The sequence below is a fragment of the Euprymna scolopes genome, chromosome 43 (genome assembly GCF_053919585.1).
Source record: "Euprymna scolopes isolate OS-2025 chromosome 43, ASM5391958v1, whole genome shotgun sequence".
NCBI classification, from domain to species: Eukaryota; Metazoa; Mollusca; class Cephalopoda; order Sepiida; family Sepiolidae; genus Euprymna; species Euprymna scolopes.
The window spans coordinates 7,053,864-7,076,811 of NC_136524.1; the positions used below are offsets into that span (position 1 = coordinate 7,053,864).

Sequence of the window (22,948 nt, forward strand, 5' to 3'; positions counted from 1 at the left end):
CTTTTTCTTTTCGATACTTTTTTGTAACCAAGAGCAGAGGTCCGCTTGAAATATAAAAAATAACAATGAAAATATGAAATACAAAAAGTACCAACGTTTTCATGCTTCAAAAAAACCCTCGTAACCTTTAAATCACTATCCTAGAAGCATACATAGACTTTTAACATTTTTATATATATATATATATATATCTTCTATATATATAAAAGGCAAAATGTGTGTGACCATTTCATGTATGTCTTCAAAAGGCTTTTCTCACACACGGTTCCGATGTCGTTATGATCACTTACAACTGTTTATATGGGTCCTAAATAATAATATGTACGATTTGGGAAAGTGCGTCGCATCTAGATTTATTTACGTCGACTTTTACAAAATTATTGCTATTTTGGCTTCTCGCATGTTGATGAGGATTTTTCGTATAAAAAGCGAAACTAATTCAAAGTTAACAACGAACAACGTTCTCAGCATTGCACCGGGAAATGTCCAAAAGCAATCATCTTTGATCAATGTTGTTATTCAATCTGGACAATTGGGAGTTGGTTCCCCTCCCCCAACATCTGTTGGGGTAAAAAAACAAAAACAGTCAAACTTGGGTAAAGAACTGCGTGACTTCTATTTGACCTTCTTAATTAGGTCAAATGGAAGCAGCAGAGTTAACTTTTATTGCGCACACATGTTTTTATAGTTCAATAAATAAATTTAAATGTATGTCGCGGTGGCCTAATGGGTAACATCTCCCGGTTTGTTTTTTTTTTCACACATTAATTTCCAACTCATGGGTACGGGTTCGATTCTCATACTTACCTACCAAAACATTTTTTTTTATTTAACCCCCACCCCCCGGAGTTTTGATTTACCTCAAGACACCCGGGCATCGCCGGGTACCCTCCGCTAGTATATATATAAAAGGCAAAATGTGTGTGACCATTTCATGTATGTCTCGCAAAGGCTTTTTTCGCCAACGCTCCCAGAGGGGGTTACGATCGCTTAGAAGTATTTATATACCTCCTAAATAATAATATCTAGGATTTGAGAACGCGGGTCGCCTCTAGATCTATTTACGTCGACTTTTACAAGATTCGCGCTATTTCGTTCTGTCGCCTGTTTGTCCTGCTTTTTAGTATAAATAAAGTGAAACTAAATTCAAACGGTGTGTTCTCGGCATCGCGCCGGAAAACATCCAGAAGGAATTAACTTTGATCAACGTGAGGCTAAACTCCATATATCAGACAATTGCTATTCAATCTGGACAATGGGGAGCTGGTTTCCCTCTCCTAATATCTTGGGGAAAAACAGCCAAAGTTGGGTAAACAAACCCAAAAGCTGCCCCGCAGCAAAAGTTAACTCCGGGACTTCTATTTGACCTCATTAATGAGGTCAAATAGAAGCAGCAGAGTTAACTTTTATTGCGGGCACATGTCAATTCTGTTTTTAATACTTAAATAAATAAATTAAAACGTGTTTCAGTTGCTCTTTGTTGGCCGAGCGGATAACGTGTTAGGTTTTTTGCACACTTTCTTTTCCACCTTCGCCTCAAGGCATCGGGTTCGATCCTCACTACTTACAAAACTGTTTTTTTTAAGCCCCCCCCCCCCAACACAAACACCCGGGCAACGATTTTTTTAAAGAAGTTTTAACATTGTTTTGTTTTTTTACTTCACTTATTCTTTTGTTTTGAACCCCCCCCCCCCCCCCCGCCCATCTTTAAACACCCGGGACACGCCGGGTACCCCCCGCTAGTATATATATAAATTTAGATCATTAAACTATATAATGTATTTAATGTATATAATTAAATTTTATATATATATGGTCAACTATAGTTTCTTGATTTCAAAAGGCGAAAAATTAAAAGATACATCTGCCTTACTTTTAATGCTAGGTTTTAAATTTAATAAAAACCCTTCACAATTTGCTGATGAGGAAACCTTGTTTATTAAAAAACTATATGTAATAATTATTGTTCGTAACTTGATGTCTACCACAATAAAAACACTGTTTTCCGAAACGATCGTACAAATAATTGATTTTGTTGTTGTTCCTTCTTATGAAACGGATTTTTAATTTAATTATAATTTGATTTTTAAATTTTAAATTATCAATCACATTACTAAATATTAAATTAGCTCTAGGATATTTACCTATCGAGCTTATCATATATCTAAATTACAACGACCACTTTTTCTTTCCTGTATTTTAATTAAACTAGTAATTTCACTATTACATTAAAATACACTCAGCTCTTTAGACTATTGTTCTATAGACGGGATGAGCAAATTATCCAGCTTATGTTATCAGACAACTTAAGCCAAAATAAAATGTAAGAAAAAGATTTTTGATTACACATGGATATTAAAAACCAAGAGTTGGAGTAATGGATAGAGCCGGGAGTAAGGGAGAAGAGAGAGAAAGAAAAGAGGAGAAGGGGTGGGGGAAGAGGAAAAGCATATTTAAATAAAATGAAATTATAATTAAAAAAGAGAGAAGGAAAGAAAATAGAAGTTGTTTGTTAAAAAGGATAAAATAAAAAGGGAAAAAAGCGGGAAACATAAGAATTGATTATATAATGTTATAAATTGAATTTTTAAGTTATAAATTTATATTTTTTACTAGAATATCTTGTCCTTTTCTTTTCCAGTTTTAACAATTAGTCCTTTACTTTTCCACGTTTAAGCTTAACCATATTACTTTTCATGCTCGCATTTTTCTATTGTAATAACATTATATAATCAATACTGCAATATTTTAACTTATAAATTTATTACATTTTTTACTAGAATATCTGCTCTTTTTCTTTTCCAGTTTTAACTAGTCCTTTACTTTTCCATGTTTAAGCTTAACCATATTACTTTTCATGTCCACATTTTTCTATTGTAATCCATGATTTTTCCAGACTCCCAATAAATACACTTGTTCTTTGTTTAATTTTAGTCCTATTTTTTGGCCCCTACAAACATATATGTAATAACAATATACGGCACTCGTTTGCTTTCAGTAAATTCACCCTCCCCCCAATTATCTCCCTTTCATGCTTTCATTAGTGAATTAGTAGTAACAGGAGTCACTGAAGCAACGTGTTTGCTATGGAAACCAGTCCTAAAAAAATGTCACTCACCTCCTTACATTTTTTTTTACGATTTTGAACACCAGAAAACTCATCATAACTTTTGTTTTACTGAATGAAAATTGAAAAAAAATTTTCACAACATAGCTGAGAAGGTGATTAATTATTTAAAATTCGGTCCAAAAATGAGTGAACGGTGAAGCTTTAAAGCAGTTCTAAATGAGTAAAACTGCAATTTAACCATATATTCAAACACTACCGTGTTTGATTATAATTATGGATTAAAGTTTAGAGTTAAGATAATCTGCTTGAGAGAAATAGTGTTTAGTATGGTGTGAAGTTGCTGAGAAGGTAGGATTTATGATGTCTGCAAACAGGCAACGATTCATTTTTAATATTTAATAATTTGTGTCTAAAATTAGTAATAAAAGATTTTTATGCAGACAAAGAAGGCAAGGGGAATATTGAGAATTTCCCATTTTATATATATAATTAAACTATGTATATAATTTATAAATATATATATATATATATATATATATATATATATATATATTGATTTTTCAAACTATGTAATATATATAATTTATATATATATAATTCAATTTGGATTATTCAAACCATATTGTGTGTATATATATATATATATATATATATATATATATATATAAAGTATATATATAATTTATGTATATACTTAAATTTAGATTATTCAAACTATAATATATATATATATATATATATATATATATATATATATTACATTTTCACCCCAAACAAGGCACATTGCCACTTTGGTGTAGGAGGCTACTATCAGGGGAAACAGCTACTGGGGTACTATGTAGGGAGTTGGGCAGCAAGATGTCGGTTCATGTTACACTTGAACTTCTGCATGTCAGTACAGTTGGGGAAGTAGGGACCTTGAATGGAATTCCAATGTCTAGCAGTTCTGGGGAAGAAACTACTGGAGTAGAAAGATCTTTTACATCTAGGGATCTCTACTGTGTGGGGGTGGGATTTAGCTGCCTGTCGGGTTTGTCGAGGATTATTACGTCGTGGGGGCACAAGTGCTTGCAGTTTGTCAGAGCATTCACCATTAAAATACTTGTAGAACAGGCAGAGCGAAGCAACATTTCGTCGATCGGACAGAGACTGAAGCTTAGATGACAGTTCAGGACCTATCAGATTGGCGACTCTCTTTTGAACCTTGTCTAGGAGCGAGAGACTAGTAGCAGATGCACCAGCCCAAATATGACAACAATACTCCACACATGGGCAAATGGTGGCCTCATAGAGGTGCAGGATACTTTCGGGTGTTAGTAGTTTTCTAGCATGGTAGAGAGAGCCTACCTTCCTCGCAGCAATCCTGGCAATGCTTTCAATGTAATTGTTCTAACTCATGTTTCCTGTGAACGTTAGGCTAAGGAGTTTAAAAGATGTGCTTTCAGATAAAGAGTCATTGGCCATTGCTATTGGTGGTAGAGAAAGTTTCTTGTAATTATTAAGGGAAACAAGTTTAGTCTTGGCAGCATTGAATGTGACCATCCATTTTTGTCCTTATTCCACTACAGATTGGAGGTCATCCTCTAGTGTTTCTGCGATTTCTTTATATATATATATATATATATATATATATATATATATATACTTCAGAATAAAAGAATTGAATGACTAAAATTTGATATATATATATATAATTAATTTGGATTATTCAGACTATATAATGTATTTATATATGATAAAACTTATGTAAAGCTTGAGAACTTGTATAAAATTTGGAATTGAACCCTTTATTTAATCTACAGTGTTTTATTGTTCTTATTCTCTCACCCATGATAAAGTAGCAATGTTAATTTTTTTTGGTATTCTTAGTTATTACAAGCAGCATTGCATAGGATTGAATGATGATTGGCAAATGTTGTACACTTCCATATTTTTATTTTATTCAAAATCAATGAAATCATCCATTTTTCAATCAAATTGATTGACTGCTCTAGTTGGGAACCCAGCATGGTGCACCAGGAGAAAGCTCACATGCCTCTCACAGTGACTTAGTTCACAATAAATTGTTGTCCACATTGCACTGTAGAGAAGCTACTGTTGATTTTATATTATTTTTATATAACGGTTTCAATTAAAGTCTGAAATGCAAAAAGCAAATATCATACTTCAATTATGCTCTAGAGAGCAACATTAATTCTGAACGTGCCCCTGTCATATCAAAGAACCTACTGTAGATTTCATATTACAAGTCTTTCGGCTTATGTGGTTATAAAACTTCTTAAATGCACTTGTGATGTTACGTTATGTAAAATGTTAATTTTGGTCAAAATCATCTGTTATTTCTTTCAGATTTTTTCGATTATCGATACTTATTAATGATTCCTATCCAAAGCTTATCTAAGAACACTGCCAGTACATAAATTTCATAAAAATTAACCCAGCTGTTTTCAAGATCATAGGGAATTGACTAATACACACACACAGACAAAGTTTCTTTTATACAATATAATAGTAGAGATTACCTGTAGTAAGGACTGAACCTTAGAACAGATTATTAATCAACACCTTTAATCATTGCACCATATGTTCATGCAGTAATCCAAGTAATTCTAATTATCAATCCTCATCTCAAACATTCTGAAACTGAGTTGGTCCTTGCCCAGAATTCCCTCTATATTAAAAGGCAAAAATAAAAAAAAATCTGACCAAAAATATTATATTCCAAAAATCACAAAATTGATCAAGCATTTTTTTTTCACTCAAAACAATCAAATTTTATGAGGAAGTGAGGACAATGTTTCACTTTGCCATCTTAAAAAACAAAGGGAGATAATTCGAACTTGAGGGATCAAAGTTAGCCTTATAATGGCTACAATTTATTATTAATTACTTGAAATCGTTAAAACATGATTTTCTATACAAAAAAAAGGCTACTTGATCAATTTTGTTTAGTACGTACATCATAAAGATTTTTCTGTATTTTTTTATTTTTTTATATAGAGGGAATTCTGAGCAACCGAAAAAGAAATATATTAATTTTATAGAATTAAAATTAAAATTACGAGGGGCGTTCCAAAAGTAATGCCTCTTATTTTTTTTTTATTCCATTTGAATGGATAAGAGGGGATTACAAATTGCATTGTTCTGATGACTGAAATTATGGATTCATGACCTAAAAGCTTCATCTCTCTATTGCAGATATTGACGGTATGAGACTAAGAAAGCAACTCCTGTCATGAACATATGTCAGAAGCAGAGATGAGTCATTAAATTTCTGGTAAAAATGTATTGAAAATGGTAAGCACTATGTAGAAAAATAAATTCTGAAGCACAAAAGGTTGCTTATTTTAATGGCACCTCTCCCATCTTCATAATTCTTCAACTTTTTGAATTAAAAAAGAAAAAAATAGTATGCTTTTTCTTTCTTTTTTTTTTTGGAACGATCCTCGTAAAACTTTGACAAGGTAATACCAGTGACATTGCAATTCTCCAAAATTGAAAAATTGAAATGGAAAGAAAGTTACCATTAAGTATTCGGGTGACTCTCCATAATCTGAGTACAATAAGTAGGCCAACACCATTCTCTGGACCTTCTCGCTGTCGGAAGACAATGTCTAAAACAAAAGCAACGATGACAACAACGGCATCAAACATCTCCATTTTATGCCAGAAAAAGTCCAGACGCAATGCATATAATCTGACAGCAATCTCAAGTAAAAATATCCCAAGTATTGCAAGGCTGGCATAATGAAGGATGTAAGCGACCACCATTTTTTCATAATTGTGGACTTGAAGGACTTGTAAGTCGAGCAGCAGTTCTGAAATCATCAGCAAACAGTCTAGAAAAACAAGGGAGATAACTGCAATCTGGAACTTGTTGGTGTGGATCAGATGGATAACTCGTTCCCGGAATGAACGGAACTCGTGTTTTGCTTCATCAGAATCGGTTGTTACTGAACTGTTGGAATCCTCCTTTTCAATGACCTTTTCAAGGTCATCGTGGAGTTTATGAAACCCCTCCATTTTCACCTGACAAAAAAATAAAAAACAAAGATTTTTTTAAAAAAATGGATGCAAATAGTTTAAAACGATTTATCTTTTTCACTAAACTAATGATTCATTATCACGTAATGCTGCAACTTTGCAGTGGAATCTCATTACATAATAAATGCTATGCCTACAACAGAAATGTTCTCTTGTATATTAGTGAGATTTGGTCTGTTACAGTTGAGAACATTACCAGACTAACTTGCAGCAATCACGCAATGATATGCTCCTCAAAGTTTGCTGATCAATGAGCTGAGATCCAAGCTTGACCTCAATTCAATAAATTAGAGATTATGCTGGAATAGATCAAGACAGTTTGGTCACATCCAACACATGACAGTTGATTTTTATGCTTCATAACCTCAAAATTACTATTCTAGAAGCATATATGGAATAATAAATATTAACACACACACATACACATATATATATATATATATATATATATATAGTGCAAAATTTTGTTGAAAATTCAAAGACTCACGTTTTCTTTTTTTATAATCTTCATTTATTTCCTGGATTTTTTTTCCATAATGGAAATAGTATTCCGACAAAATAGAGAAATAAAAAGAAACAAACCGAGTCATATGTTCATCAATATTTCGTCTTTATTTCAATACTTCCTATATATATATATATATATATATATATATATATATATATATATATATATATGGAATAATATATATAGTTATAACTTTTCAAAATAGCATCAAGTATTCGTGAAGATATATAAATAAGAAAAAAGACCTTCACCTTTTCATACAACAAACAAGTAATCATATGCTTTACTTATAAAATCAACTAATTAGAATGAAACCTTATTAAGTTTCTGGTTTTCTTTACATTAATTAATTTGTTTGAAATGTACACGTTCTGTTTATCTTTTTAATGATAGCGTTTACTTTAATCACTTGCAGATGGTGTATTAATACGACGCCCACCTGTTACTTTAGTGAAATAGAAAGTAACATCAATTTCAAAACAGATACTAGACGAAACATACAAATATTTCTAGTAATATTTTTTCTTTTCAATTTTTTGACATCTGTGAAACACATTCCAACAAGACTGCTTCCCCAAGGGCTACAACATGATCATTCTCAAATCCAGTGTCAGCAATTTCTTTTCGTAAACTGCACTCACAAGTAATCAAATGTTATTCATTACATTCATCGTTTTCAATCCTCTGATAATATTCTTCATCACTTAAACTGTCAATCTATCTATTTCAAATAGATATATATTTCTTAAAGACACCATTTTACAAAGAACAGACACACATATATTGATCATTTTCAAAATGTTAGGCTTTTATTGATAACAACTTACGTACAATTGTTTCGGCCCAAAATTGGCATATCTGTATATAATAGTTCATTAATTATAATTTTGCACAACTGGACAAGCTCATAAGCGCATAGAAAAACCAGTCTTTCAACATTTTCTCATACTATAAACAAGACTCTCTTATTAGCATGGCAGGAATTCACTTTTTCCTCCATATGGTTTTTCTCTGTGCTACTGAGATTGCCCAGTTATACAAAATTATAATTAATGAACTATTATATACTTGTATACCAACAGTGGACCAAAACAGCTATATGCAAGTTGTTAATTTTGTTTGAAAAATGAGTAACAATATAAGTGCATTCCTAGTAAAGTGGTGTATCTGAAATGGATAGATTAACAGTTTAAGTGATGAAGAATATTATCAGAGAATTGAAAATGATGAATGGAATAAATAACATTTGATTACTTGTAAGGGCAGTTTACAAAAAGAAATTGTTGACACTGGATTTGAGGATGATCATGTTTTAGCCGTTGGGGAAGCAGTCTTGTTGGAATGTGTTTCGCAGATGCAAAAAAAATGAAAAGAAAAAATATTACTACAAATATTTGTATGTTTCCTCTTCTTTAGTACTGCACTATTGAGCTATATAAATGAGAATTTTGCATTATTTTTTTATATGTAACTACTGTCTCAGGTAGTATAAATTACATATAGAAAGATATAACTCTTTAAAAATCAGAACAGAGCCGAATCAAGACAGCAGAGTGTGCAAAGTGCTGAATAGATATACCTTCAGATAAAACCTTACTGGAGTTTTATGGCTTATACAAGTCTACGATGTGCATTCATAAATTTGTATACATTTGAATAAAATATGCAATTACTATTTCAATCTATATACACAAATATTAGAATATACTACGTATACACTTTCAGTATTTATTTAAACATGAAATGCATTAGAAACTTAGGCAACAAACACTCAGCAGTAGTCAACAGAAAAGGCCCAATTCTCCTCCATGATAATGCCTGACTGCACATTGCTAAACCGACCCTGCAGAAGTTGAATGAATTGGGCTATGAAACTGCCTCATTCACTATACTCTCCATACCTCTCACCTACCACTTTTTTCAAACATCTTGACAACGTTCTGAGTGAGAAATACTTAAAAAAACAAAAAACAAAGCGATATCCAAAACGTCTTCAGCGACTTCATCGCCACCAGAATGCAAGATTTTTACATTACTGACATAAATACACTTGTTTTGTGTTGGCAAAAGTGTGTTGATTCTGACGCTGCTTATTTCGATCAATAAATTTATATTTGAGCTACGTTCCTCTGAATTTAAAAGTTAAAAATAACAAGAACTTCCTTGTCAACCGGATATATATTTTACTAATTTCACAAGAATGTATAGTCTTGTTATTGAAAAAAAAAAAAAAAAAAGATTTCCAATTGAGATTTATGTAAAATTTGAAGCTCAGATATTAGATAACTCACCATTTTTATTTTATGTGAATTTTTTTTTCATTCTGATACTTTCACAGAGTTATCATTAGTAAACAATTCCAATACCACAAGTATATTTATATAAGATTCATATTATTGGTCATATGGTATGTCTTACATGTGTTTCATTGAATGGTATAGATTGATCAAACAACTCATCAGTATTTCTCTTTTCAGATTAAATATGTTTTTAACTCATTTCAAAGTGTTTTTTAACATGTTTTATTAACTGTTTGCTCGTATATATATATATATATATATATATATATATATATATATATAATGGGGATTAGAACAACAGTCTAAAGAGCAGAGTTTATTTTAATGTATTAGTAAATGCATTAATACAATTAAAAGAAAACAGTGCTCGTTGTAATGTAGCTCGATAGGCATATATATCCTAGAGCTATTTTTATATTGAGTAAAATGGTTAATAATTAAAATTAAAAATTAAAAATCGGTTTCACTAGGAAGAACAAACAAAATCAATAAATTGTACGATCGTTTCGGATACAATGTTTTTATTGAGACAGACAATACACCTTGGACAATAATTTTATCATTTAATTTTTTAAAAAAACTGACGTGCAGGAATTGATAATTACTGCTGGCTAAAAGATTCAAACCCATTCAACAGAGACAACCTTGGCTTTGCAGGCTAGTGTTCCTCCTCTTGAATGAAAGTAAATTTAGATATGTATAAAGCCAGGTAAGTTGGCTGTATAAAGAGGAAATTTGGAATGATGCATGTATTATGCTAATATATATATATATATATATATATATATATATATATATATATATATATATATATATATATATATATAAATATGTATGAATAAAAAATCAATACGAAAAATATATAACTGTTTATATATTTTCTGTATTTATTTCCTGTTGACATGTAGAAATACAAAAAGTCTTTTGAAAAAAACAAGAGTGTTTCCTTCAAAAGCATATAATTTTCAACCGATCCTTCGATCGTCCTCAGTGTGAATGTATTATATAGATTGAAATATATTATATAGATTGAATATATTATATAGATTGAAATAGTAATTGCATATTTTATTCAAATGTATACAAATTTATGAATGCACATCGTAGACTTGTATAAGCCATAAAACTCCAGTAAGGTTTTATCTGAATTCATATATATAATGTATAGATAAAAAATATATATAAAAAATATATATATATAAAAATATATATAAAAAATATAATGTATAGATAAAAAATATATATAAAAAAAATATATATAATATATATATAAAAAATATTTATATAAAAAATATACATATAAAAAAAATATATATTTAATATATAACTTGAGTTTGTGTAATGACAAAATAAAAATGGTAAAATAGTGACTATTTCTGATGGACCTCTGAAGTTGTGTCTTTTTGTTAATGGTGTTGATGAGGCAAGACCTCTTCTAACTTCCAACTGAAAAGTCCTAGAGTGGATGAAACGCGGAATATTCAGTGTAGCTTAATCACCATATATATCTTATAACTTACTATATATAATTTATATATAAATATATATATATATATATATATATATATATATATATATATATATATATATAATATTCAAGTGTTATAATTAATTGCCAATTACCCTAGGATTGAGCTACCATGTTCCCCGGGTTTTAAGCGTAATTGTGACCAAGATTCTACCACATTCTTTGAGTTAAATAATATGCGTTCAAATTAAGTGCAAAGGATTGTACAATCATTTTTATTATCCTTATCTCCTTTTCCATGTATTTCTCATATAACATTTTCTCCATTCTTGTTTCATTAAAAAAAAAAACAATTGAAAAGAAAAAAAAATACAAAATTCTTTAACAGAATGTTAACAATTTTTTTTTTATCATAGCATTTCTCAGTCCATGGTAAAATCTTTCATAAAAGAACAGAATATTAGTATCATTATTGTCCATTATCTGTCCTGTCATCCACAATATGGTTAAGAACTGAGTGACCAATAATGCTTTCTGGTCAGGAAATGGGTGATCATTTTACATATAAATATTCATATAGTAAAATGAATTCCCACTCACATATTTTTTAGATATTTCTAAATATTTTTTTGTTGACAGCGTGCAGGAAAAAAAATTATCAAATAAAGTTTTAATTTTATTCAATTAATATTCGATGAATAAAAAATAACTTCATTTAAAAATGTTTCTTTTAATTTCAAAGTTTGTATAGCAGGCCAGAGGATTAGTCACATGGGGCACAGTGGATAGAGACGTTGAGTCTCTATGGTTCCAAGTGAACATTATCTGAGGGTAGCGGTTTTAATCCTACCCAAGCACGCCAGAGGATTAGTTGGCCAAAACATGGTGAGACAACACCTATGGAAGGTAGTAATTATTGGAGATAAGTTACAAGACTCAGCAATCCTATCCTGTTACTGTTAATTACCTGAAGAAGGCCAGAGGATGAGTTGGCCGAAACATGGTGAGACAATGACAACTATGAAGATGAGGATGACAAAAGAGAACGAATGCACAAATTATGAAGAAGCCTCATCTCAAAGGATTCCAAAAATAAAAAAATAAAAAATTTAATAATAATAATAATCTAACAAACTTCCTAACTTGTTTAATTATTATCAGAAATAAATTTTATTATCAGAAAGAAATTTTAAGTTTAAATTATATAATTTGATATAACTATATATAACTTGACAAAGAGGTCTTTGTATGCAAATTATGACTAAGCATATAACACTAACCCTGGTTATGTGTGTTACAACTCTTGCAAAAGGCTGCCAGCCACATCTGTCGCTTTGAACCAAGTGCAAAAATTTATCATCAGTTCCCTAAAAAATATTGGTCCAGGTTATAGAAAACAAAATTTTACTTTTGACTACTTTCTTCAATTTTAATATTTAGTCCTGATCAATATTTGATTTTAGTCAGAGTTAGAGGAAGTTGGAAGAGGTCTTGCCGCATCAACACCATTAACAAAAAGACACAACTTCAGAGGTCCATCAGAAATAGTCACTATTTTAACATTTTTATTTTGTCATAACACAAACTCCAGTTTAAACTATTTCTAACAAATCCAACTTCTTTTTTCCCAGCAAAATTGCTGTTGGCATCTGTCTGTCTCAGGAGACAATGGAGTTTGTGCCTCAAATTAGTTTTTTACCGTATTTCAATGTCTACAATGATTGTGCATCCTGAATCACCAGGTTCTGTTGCAGTTGCCACAAATGTAGATGGCATCTGGTTCTAAAAACTTTTTAAGCCAACTGCACTCTCTCAACTTCCTACGCTTCTTGAAACATCTTTTAACAGCATTTTTCCAGGGGATGTGGTCTTCGTTCACACTCCCAATCCACTGGGTGATGCTATCTAAAGTCTTATTTGTAGCCACCATAGTAGTGTAGGAAGAGTCTTCCTTTCAGTTTCAAACTTTAATTACATTTTTTCAATTTTGTTTGGGAAGACTTTTCAACAACAAACAACTGACAAACTGTTATCAGAATTTCTTTTTTTACTTTTCATGGTTCACTCCCAACAATGCACTGAGATATAAAAGGCTACTGTGAATTAGGGACCATGTTTACAGGGACACTCTAAGTAGGGAGTTAAGCAGCAAGATTTACATTACATTTAAATTTCTGTATGATACATTCATAGAAATGGATTAAGAAGGCATTTTCAGATACAGGATACATACAGATTTTCAGTAGATCTTGGCACCATTCATTTTTGTTGCCATTCCACTACAGACTGGAGGTCTTCCTCTAGAGTTTCTGCCATTGACTTAATAGATATACCTTCAGATAAAACCTTACTGTGCTCATTCGTTTTCCCTTTGTGTCTGCCATAGAGCATGGTATCATCAACAAATATACCCATCACAGAGACAATTTTATCAGGGGGGTCATTTATGAGTACCAGGAATAATAAAAGTCCAAGGATCAACCCCTGAGATATACCCACATTTATATGATATTTTGACGTACGTTTATTGAGGACAACCTTGATTCTTCTTTTATTTAAGAAGGATTTAATTACGTTAAGCATTCGTCCAGTAATACCATATGATTTTATTTTCTTGAGAAGATCCTCATGCCATACCTTGGTCTTGGGAGGAAATTCAGGAAGTAGACATCCCTGATCGCACAAGTTGAAGTATGATACAAAGTTCTTAGATACAAAGTTCTTAGATACAAAGTTCTTAGATACAAAGTTCTTAGATACAAAGTTCTTAGATACAAAGTTCTTAGATACAAAGTTCTTAGATACAAAGTTCTTAGATACAAAGTTCTTAGATACAAAGTTCTTAGATACAAAGTTCTTAGATACAAAGTTCTTAGATACAAAGTTCTTAGATACAAAGTTCTTAGATACAAAGTTCTTAGATACAAAGTTCTTAGATACAAAGTTCTTAGATACAAAGTTCTTAGATACAAAGTTCTTAGATACAAAGTTCTTAGATACAAAGTTCTTAGATACAAAGTTCTTAGATACAAAGTTCTTAGATACAAAGTTCTTAGATACAAAGTTCTTAGATACAAAGTTCTTAGATACAAAGTTCTTAGATACAAAGTTCTTAGATACAAAGTTCTTAGATACAAAGTTCTTAGATACAAAGTTCTTAGATACAAAGTTCTTAGATACAAAGTTCTTAGATACAAAGTTCTTAGATACAAAGTTCTTAGATACAAAGTTCTTAGATACAAAGTTCTTAGATACAAAGTTCTTAGATACAAAGTTCTTAGATACAAAGTTCTTAGATACAAAGTTCTTAGATACAAAGTTCTTAGATACAAAGTTCTTAGATACAAAGTTCTTAGATACAAAGTTCTTAGATACAAAGTTCTCAGCAAAGAGTTTGGCTCTGTCAGATGCTGATGAAATTACCTCAAGCCTATTGATGATAGTTGTGGTAGAGAATACACATCTCTTCAGGAGCTTGGTTGTTTTTTGTCAAATTTCATAGGAACGAAGCCTCCGCTCATCTGCTTCGGACTGATCATATGACTAGCGTTTTAATAACCCTTTCACTTAGTTTTAACATACAGAAACCATCTGTAAGATTTTTATTTTTATTTTATAGAAAATCTGTCTTCTTGGCAACAAAGCTATGGTTAACAGCAGTTGTTACTTGGCAAAATTTGGTTCTAAAAAATTTGTTTTTGTCCAGCAACAAGTGGAAATGCATTATTTTTTCAAAAAGCCGTGTCTACTGGACATGCTTTTGTCCATGTTCAAGCACCATCTGATACGTAAATGAACCCTGACCACACTTGTTTGCCCATGCAGTAGAAATTGGCTAATAAGCATAGCTCTTTCACCCCACCCCACCACCACATTAGCCCGTACTTGTATAATCTCTATGAATAATGCTTTCTCTTTTTAAAGATAAATATAAAAAAAGGCACCTTTGCATTTTAGTCTTTTTTTATTTTCATTTTTGAAAAGTTTGATTCAGGACAAGGGAAGACAATTACGAAATTTATTACAAAAGTTTTGTGAAACGTTTTGGGAAATCAAAACAAAATACATTGAACCAACAGAGTAATACAGAATAAAACATTAATTATCACAACATTTATTGAAATAAACTGAAATTTTAGTGATTTTTTTTTTTTTTTTTTTTACAAAGGAGTCACTACTTATCAAGGCCTGGAGGCCAGTCAAGGATAAGGGTTAACGAGTGGATGGCAGTCAATTGAAAAATATTGTTGTAATCATTAATAGTTAAAATTTGATAAATTGGATTACTTAAGGGGACGGCTCACCAAGAACTGGTTTACATTAAACTTGAAGACAACCATATTGTAGTCAGCTGGAAAGCAGGGAAACGGAACAGAGTTCCACAGTCGTGCAGTTCTAAGAAAGAAACTTTACTCATGGAATCTATTTTTAGGTTTAGGCACAGATAAAGAGTGGGGGAAATTATTGATAGTGTTTTCAACAAGACGAGTATTTTTCATGAAATTTTGGCAGGGGAGGGGGCATAGATTGGAGCTCAGATGAGCACTATACAGATAGAGAATTGTATTGGTAGTGAAATATCTACTGGAGCGGTTGAATGATCCTACCATTTTTCCAGTGACATCAACAGATTTGATGTACACATTCTATTTCAGATCAGGAGTAAAGGTCAGACCCAAAAGCTTGTCAAAACCTAAACCTCTCCAAGAGAACCATTCATGTCAATTAATGCCAGATGTGGATCAGGGTGCTGATGATGAAAAGATAGAAGCTTAGTTTTAGATGCATTAAATTAACCAGTCACCTCTTTCCCCATTGCACCACATGCTCAAGATCAGGGGCGAGAGAATCAGAGCAACCTTGGTCATTTGCAACCTTTGATGTGTTGCCATGGATAGTAGTGTAGTCAGCATAAATGTCTATGAATGATCTTAGGATGTGATTTGGAAGATCATTGATGTAGATCAGGAAGAGAGTTGGGCCCAGGATGGACTCCTGAGAGACTCCAGCATACTGTGAGCTTCTGATTTCTGTCCATCAACTACTACTCTTATGAACCAATCAAAGAGAAATGATTTAATTTGAGAAGATAGTTCCAGCTATACCATAGCTGGAGATCTTGTGGAGTAGACCTTTATGCCATACTCTATCAAAGTCCTTTGATATGTCAAGAGCAATCGCCCTAGAAAGGAAGCTTTCATCAAGAGATTAGCTAATCCTATAAGATATAGCTGCTCGCACATCTAGCAGAAGGAAACCATATTGCATGTCACTGAGGAGGTTATTTTTTACTGAAGTGGTTGACTACTTCTCTATTCAACACAGATCCTAGCAACTTACTCATGATGCACAGGAGACTGATTGGACTGTAATTAGAGGGAGATGACCGATCACCTGAATTCCTAAATACGGATAATAATGATTAGGTTTTCCAGGATGTGAGGAAGCAATTTTCTTTAAGACAACGTTTAAACAGCTTTGTAAGTATGGGAACTGGTTCTGGTTGAAGCTTTTTCAACACTATAATTATGCATTTATGTTACTGTGCAGAAAAAATAATGTTATTTAGAAAACCATACTTAACACGGGGAGGGTGTTTTGTAACTATTCTGTACTTTCACCTAACAATTTAATAAAAAAGATATCATAAAACTTAATATTTTATTAAAAAAAGAATCTTTAAAATTTAGGGAATTTATATCCATTTGCAGAGAAATTCTGTGATAAAGTTCAATAAATATTTTGATTGTCTTCACTTGTCTCTAATGGAACTCTTCAAAGATAAAAACAAATAATTTGATCTGGCAATCTAAATCGAAAAAAAAAAACATTGCTTTGAACAGAAAAAAAAATGCGATACTTGTCCAGAACCCCCAGCCCCCATGTAAAGTAAAAAAAAGAAAAATCTGTATGATGTATCTACTTGTGACAGAAAGAAAATAGTGTAAACCAAAAAAGCACATACATTGATCATTTTTCAATAAAAAAAAAATCAAAATTTCATGGCTAAATGATGAGCAATGGACAGTCTGAAGAAGCAAGGGTGATAACTCTAATTCAAACTTGCAAGATTTTAGAAAAACATTCTTAACATTAAGAGGCGGGACATTGGAAAAACTCAAATTTGCTTAAAATAATTTTCTTTTATAAACATAAAACTACTTGATCAATTTACGTGATTTTTGGTATACAATGTATTTTTTCCATCAGGTCATACAGATTTTTTTTTTCATTTACTTTTCATAAGAGGAATTCTGGACATACACCAACTAATCTATATTAGTGGCCTGGCAAGGCCACAGAAGAGACAACCAAGCAAAAAAAAAAAAATCCCCAAAGTAAAATTCATCTCAAAGCAGCAAAACTGAAGCTGGTCTGCCAAGACACTACATATACAAATGTAGGCAAATTTGAGCATATTTTATTGGTTTGAAAATATGGGTTCTTTTTTACTAATTGTCAGAAAATTTTAATCATGGAATAGTATTATAATTTTCAAAAAGCCTGCAAATTTTCATGTTGTCCCATAGAACCAAAGATATAAGCATTTCAATATTCAATTTAGCTACAAGTATATATATATATATATATATATATATATATATATATATATATATATATATATATATATATATATATAATTTTGGGCAATTTTATAACTTCCAAATCTCAGTGACTATTGATCAGAATTTAACAAATGAAGGTTCATTGGAAAGTTAATGACCCGAATTGTGTAGTGGGCTATGTGACATTTGCCCTTAAGGTCGCATATTAAGGGACTCATCCATCATCCAGATGCTACTTTTAGCACTTTTTTACAACCATAAAATGTTTCAATCATAGCCATGCATATGAATGACAAAATATCTGATATTCCTCCAAAACCTCTAGCCTTGATGAAGGAAGAGACTAAAACTTGCTGCTATGTTTTCAAATGATCTGAAGTAACAGCAAGAGGAGAGTTGATTCCAAATATTTTTCATATGTTATATCTCCCCTCTTTGGTTTTCATAAATGTCATAGGCTATAAAGATTATTTGATACTGGGGATATTCATAATTGTACCCTATTTCCAAAAGAGGGGAGATATAACATATGAGAAATATTTGGAATCAAGTCTCTCCTTGCTGTTATTTCAGATCATTTGAAACCATAGCAGCAAGTTTTAGTCTCCCCTCCATCAAGGTCAGAGGTTTGGGGGAAATATATATATATATATATATATATATATATATATATATATATATATATATATATATATATATAAACCAGTAAAATAGCTGCTAAGAGGTCAGAATTTAAAAAAAAATATATAACTTGGTAGGCGTAAGTCGGTTTAAAGTGCTTTTGTATGCATGCACAGATATACATTTTTAAAGTCAGTTAAATTTTAAGTCCCATCTGACGATAGCCTAAACGGTAACGACTAAGGCTACAGCATTAATGCTTTGGTTTCGATTTTAGTTAATGGCACCCAAGTCATTTTATTTATTTTCTTTTGTACTTTTGAAATCACTACTATAAATTGAGCACAACATAATAATCAATAGAGAATTGGCTCTATAATAATAAATACGAAATCTGCATAAATTAAAATATATTTAAGCGTATTTTATGAGTGGGTAACGCCGGGCGGCTTGTTAGTAACCAAATGTTTACATGCAGGGAGAGGTACATAAAACTTATATGGTATAATAAGCTTTCCACTAAAAATTTAATGGCGGACATGGACGAGAATCTCCCCCTTTCCAAGAACGTCTTTGGGAATAAACACCCCCTCAATCTCCCCATGTTAAGAACGGCTTTCGGTTTTTCGCAATTTTTTCAGTGGATTATTATTGATTGATCACTAATGTGTAGAGCTGGAAATTCTGTTCAGGTCCGCCAATTTAATAATTCATATAACGAAAATAATACTTATAAGTTGAGTCAGAAGAAAACCAATAATAATAATAATAATAATAATAATAATAATAATAATAATGATAATAATAATAATCGAGGGGGGGTGCAGTAGTGCACCCCGGGTGCACTAAACTTATATAGCAAAAAAAGATCTCCTCGTTAATTATTTAACAATAATGTTTCTAGGCTGATTTTTCCCTGATTAATCAATTAACATTTTCTTAAACAACAATAAAATCCTTACATGTGGAGAGGTGACTGGTACGTTAACTGAGCTCCTCGCTAAAAATTTAACTATTCATATAAAATAATGCGGTACTTGTGCATCTATGTTACCGTGCGGAAATAATAACGTTATTATTTAGAAAACCATTCTTAACATGGGGAGGGTGTTTTGTAACTATTCTGTACTTTCACCTAATAATTTAATAAACAAAAATATCGTAAAAAATTAACTTCACTTCAAAATATTCTTTTAAGAAATAGTGTGGTAACATAGATGTAGAAGTTAAAACTTACCGCTTGCGCTTTGTCAATAATATTTATAAAAATTCATAAAAAAGAAGTGCAATAAATACGGGTACACTAAACTTACGTAGCAAAAAAAAAAAAAAAAAAAAAAAATATCACCCACTAATTATCTAATAATTATCAACAACTGCATTTGTTTGTGTTTAATCAATGGTATTCAGATTTTCTTAAACAACAATAATAAAATGCTCACATGGGGAGGGAGAGTACTAACTGATGAGCTCCCCACTAAAAATTGAGCGTTTAAAAAATAAATGTTTATAATCTGAAAAATGTGTGATTAAGCTAATATATTCTGAAAAAAATTAATAAAAAGAAAAAAGTTAGTAATATTTAGGGGCGTACGCTACGCATTATACGAAAATACATTTAAGCAACCAAACAAAACTGAGCATACATTAACAAAAACAAAACATTGATGTACACAATAATTTAACATCAACAATAACAAACAAGGGTTTAGCGTGATAATAATCTTAAGATTGCGCACCAAAAAAGGTAAATGGACAGTATTATTATTATGATTTCGCTTTAGTAAATTAATTGATTAATATGCAGTAATATAAACTAACGTATAAAATAATTAATATATTGGAGACGATAATCGACAACAGTGATGAAGAATACACAATAAATGTCCACCTCCTTCTTCTTCTTCGAGACATCCCTGACCCAGATTGAAACAAAACCTACACCAAAAATCGTGTAATCATTTTTTTCTTACCTTCATTTTTTATGCTGTTGTGCATCAAATGTTATTAAAAAAAAAAAAAAAAAAATACCAACACGGTTGCTTGTATTTTTTTTTTTTTTTTTTTTTTTAGGTGTATATGCTATAAATACGAGAAGTCGTACAACTCTAGGTGGTCTTTGCTTTGAATGGACACAAGATGGGGAAGAAAAAAAAAAAAAAACAAAGCGAAGAATCTGCGCATGTCACGTGATAAAAACATACCCGGTGTTCAGAAAAATATAGTCCCTCCTAATTTAATGGCCGGGTCTAAAATAAGTAAAAATAAAAGCATTAATTAAAATTAATCAAAGCTTATTTTGTATACAAAATTATAGTTGTTACTATTTTAAAATGTAAATTGCGTTTAGCATTAATATGCTAAAATGAACAAACGTTATTTTCATATCTTGTCTAGTGGAAAAAAAACTGCTTGTAGCACCTTGGGTAGCAGTGTCACCCCCTGGTGCTATAAGCAGCTTTTTTTCAGTATCACCCCTGGTAGCGGCTGATTTGGAGTGAAACAAGTTACCGCACGTCGTAAATCACACATTGTTTAAAATGATCAAGAGTTTTTAATGCTTCAACTAAAAATTAAAGTGTGATATTGCCCCTGTTGCGGACCAGGATATAAATACCCTAACTCGCTACAAGAAAAAAATAATGAAACGAATTGAATGAAGGAAACAAAGAACTCAAATGCTGGAATAAAATAAACATGTCGTTTATTTTCTGTTGAGAAATGTAAGTCTTCGGTGTACACGTGTTCATTCGGCCGTTGACGACTACGCGCGTGGAAGGAAAGAGGAATGCGATAGAGAAATGCGAAGTGGCAAGCCAGCCTGTAGAAAGAGAGGGTTAAGCTCATTAGAGAGTCGCGCACATGTCTGTGTTGATGGACCAAAATGAAGGGGAGATAGAGTGAGAAAGTCAATCCAGTTCATGGAGAGAGAAAGCGTATAAAGTGTACGTACTGTCTGTTGGCTTTTTGTCCCACATAGTAGCAAGTGGTGTAAGGCAGGCACGTGCACGCGGTCGGTTCATTGACTCAACAGGTCGAACGCTGGTCCGGACAAAAAAGGGAAGTTGACAGGTTTTGTTGACTTTTATACTGGAGTTAGTGTTCTGGGTGCGCATGTCTGGTTTTCACTTAAAAGGAAGTGACGTCACAGCTCGGGTGTGTGTATGCGCATGAATGTGAGTGTGTGTATGAGGCTGTGTATATGTGTGTGTGTGTGTGTGTGTGTGTGTGTGTGTGTGTGTGTGTGTGTGTGTGTGTGTGTGTGTGTGTGTGTGTGTGTGTGTACATGCGTGCGTACATGTGGGTGTGTATATGTGAGGGAAACCATGTTCGAACACCCCTTTTAGAATTCGTTCATTTATTTTATTTTGTGTCCATTTTCCAAATAATTTGGTAAAGAATTTTTTTACCGGATAGTCACCACTTATCAAAGCCCGGATGAGGATAAGGGTTAATGAGTGTAAGGTGGTAGTGTAGTAATCGTTAATTGGGTAGAATTGGATTATTTATGAGGACGGTTCAACAAGAATTGTTTATATTGGATTTGAAGGCTATCATGTTGTATTCAACTGGAAAGCAAGCCAGCGGAACAGTGTTCCACAGGCGTACAGTTCTGAGAAAGCTCATCGAATCTGTGTTTAGATTTAGGCACACATAGAGAGTAGGGGAAATTGTTGATAGTAGTTGTAGCTAGTCGGGTGTTTTTTGTGAAAGTTTGACAAGTGTAAGAAATTATTCAGTCATCATACAAGCCCTAACTGTTATTGTATCGATCAATTTGATTGGTCAAACCTAACCAGACATGACACGTGCGTGTTTGGTGCCAATTTCTATTCCCTTTTTCAAATTTATCAGTTCCTTCCAGACCAGCAAGGAAGAAGAACTCATTTTTTATTATGTCTTCAAATAAGGAGACCTGGGCGTTAACAGTGTTGCCTTCTTTACTTCAGAACTCTGCCATGGATGAAGTATAAATATTTGTAAAAGCCTATGAGTTGGCTTCTTTATAAGACAGAAGGTCTTCAACCACATTACGGACTTTTAACCTTTCATCTTTTGTATGCAGCCTTTTTGCATTGCTAGCAACCTTTTGAGGCCATGAGGTCCTATGGAATACAGCTAATTTCATCTTTTACCTGCAACGGATTTCGACAACATTGCAGAATGCAAAAAGACACTAAGTATGGCTCATAGAAGCAAAATACCCACTCCAAAGTTGGACACAAGATAGCACACTATTTTGCAATAATATCCTGTATACCAATAAAGTTTGTCATGAATTTTACAGATAGTGTTTGTTGTTTTGTAATTGTTTCATTTCTTGCCTTCAACAGAGAGCATCAAACATGTTAGATAAATTCCCATCTTGCT

General features: G+C 32.0%; 1 protein-coding gene across 3 annotated transcripts in view; it reads right to left on the bottom strand.

Moving 5' to 3' along the window:
* LOC145268442 (voltage-gated hydrogen channel 1-like) overlaps positions 1 to 22,948 on the bottom strand; it is a 65,172-nt gene that overhangs the window by 32,692 nt on the left and 9,532 nt on the right. Inside the window, exons 1-2 of one of the 3 annotated variants that reach the window (XM_080124006.1) lie at positions 20,782 to 20,806; positions 6,595 to 7,099 (exon numbers count right to left, since the gene is read on the bottom strand). In XM_080124006.1, coding sequence (XP_079980132.1) covers positions 6,595 to 7,093 — 499 coding nt within the window. In that variant the 5' untranslated portion in view covers positions 7,094 to 7,099; positions 20,782 to 20,806. Of the gene's footprint in view, positions 1 to 6,594; positions 7,100 to 20,550; positions 20,761 to 20,781; positions 20,807 to 22,948 lie in introns of those variants that run through there. The other 2 variants (XM_080124005.1, XM_080124004.1) reach the window with 2 other exon arrangements.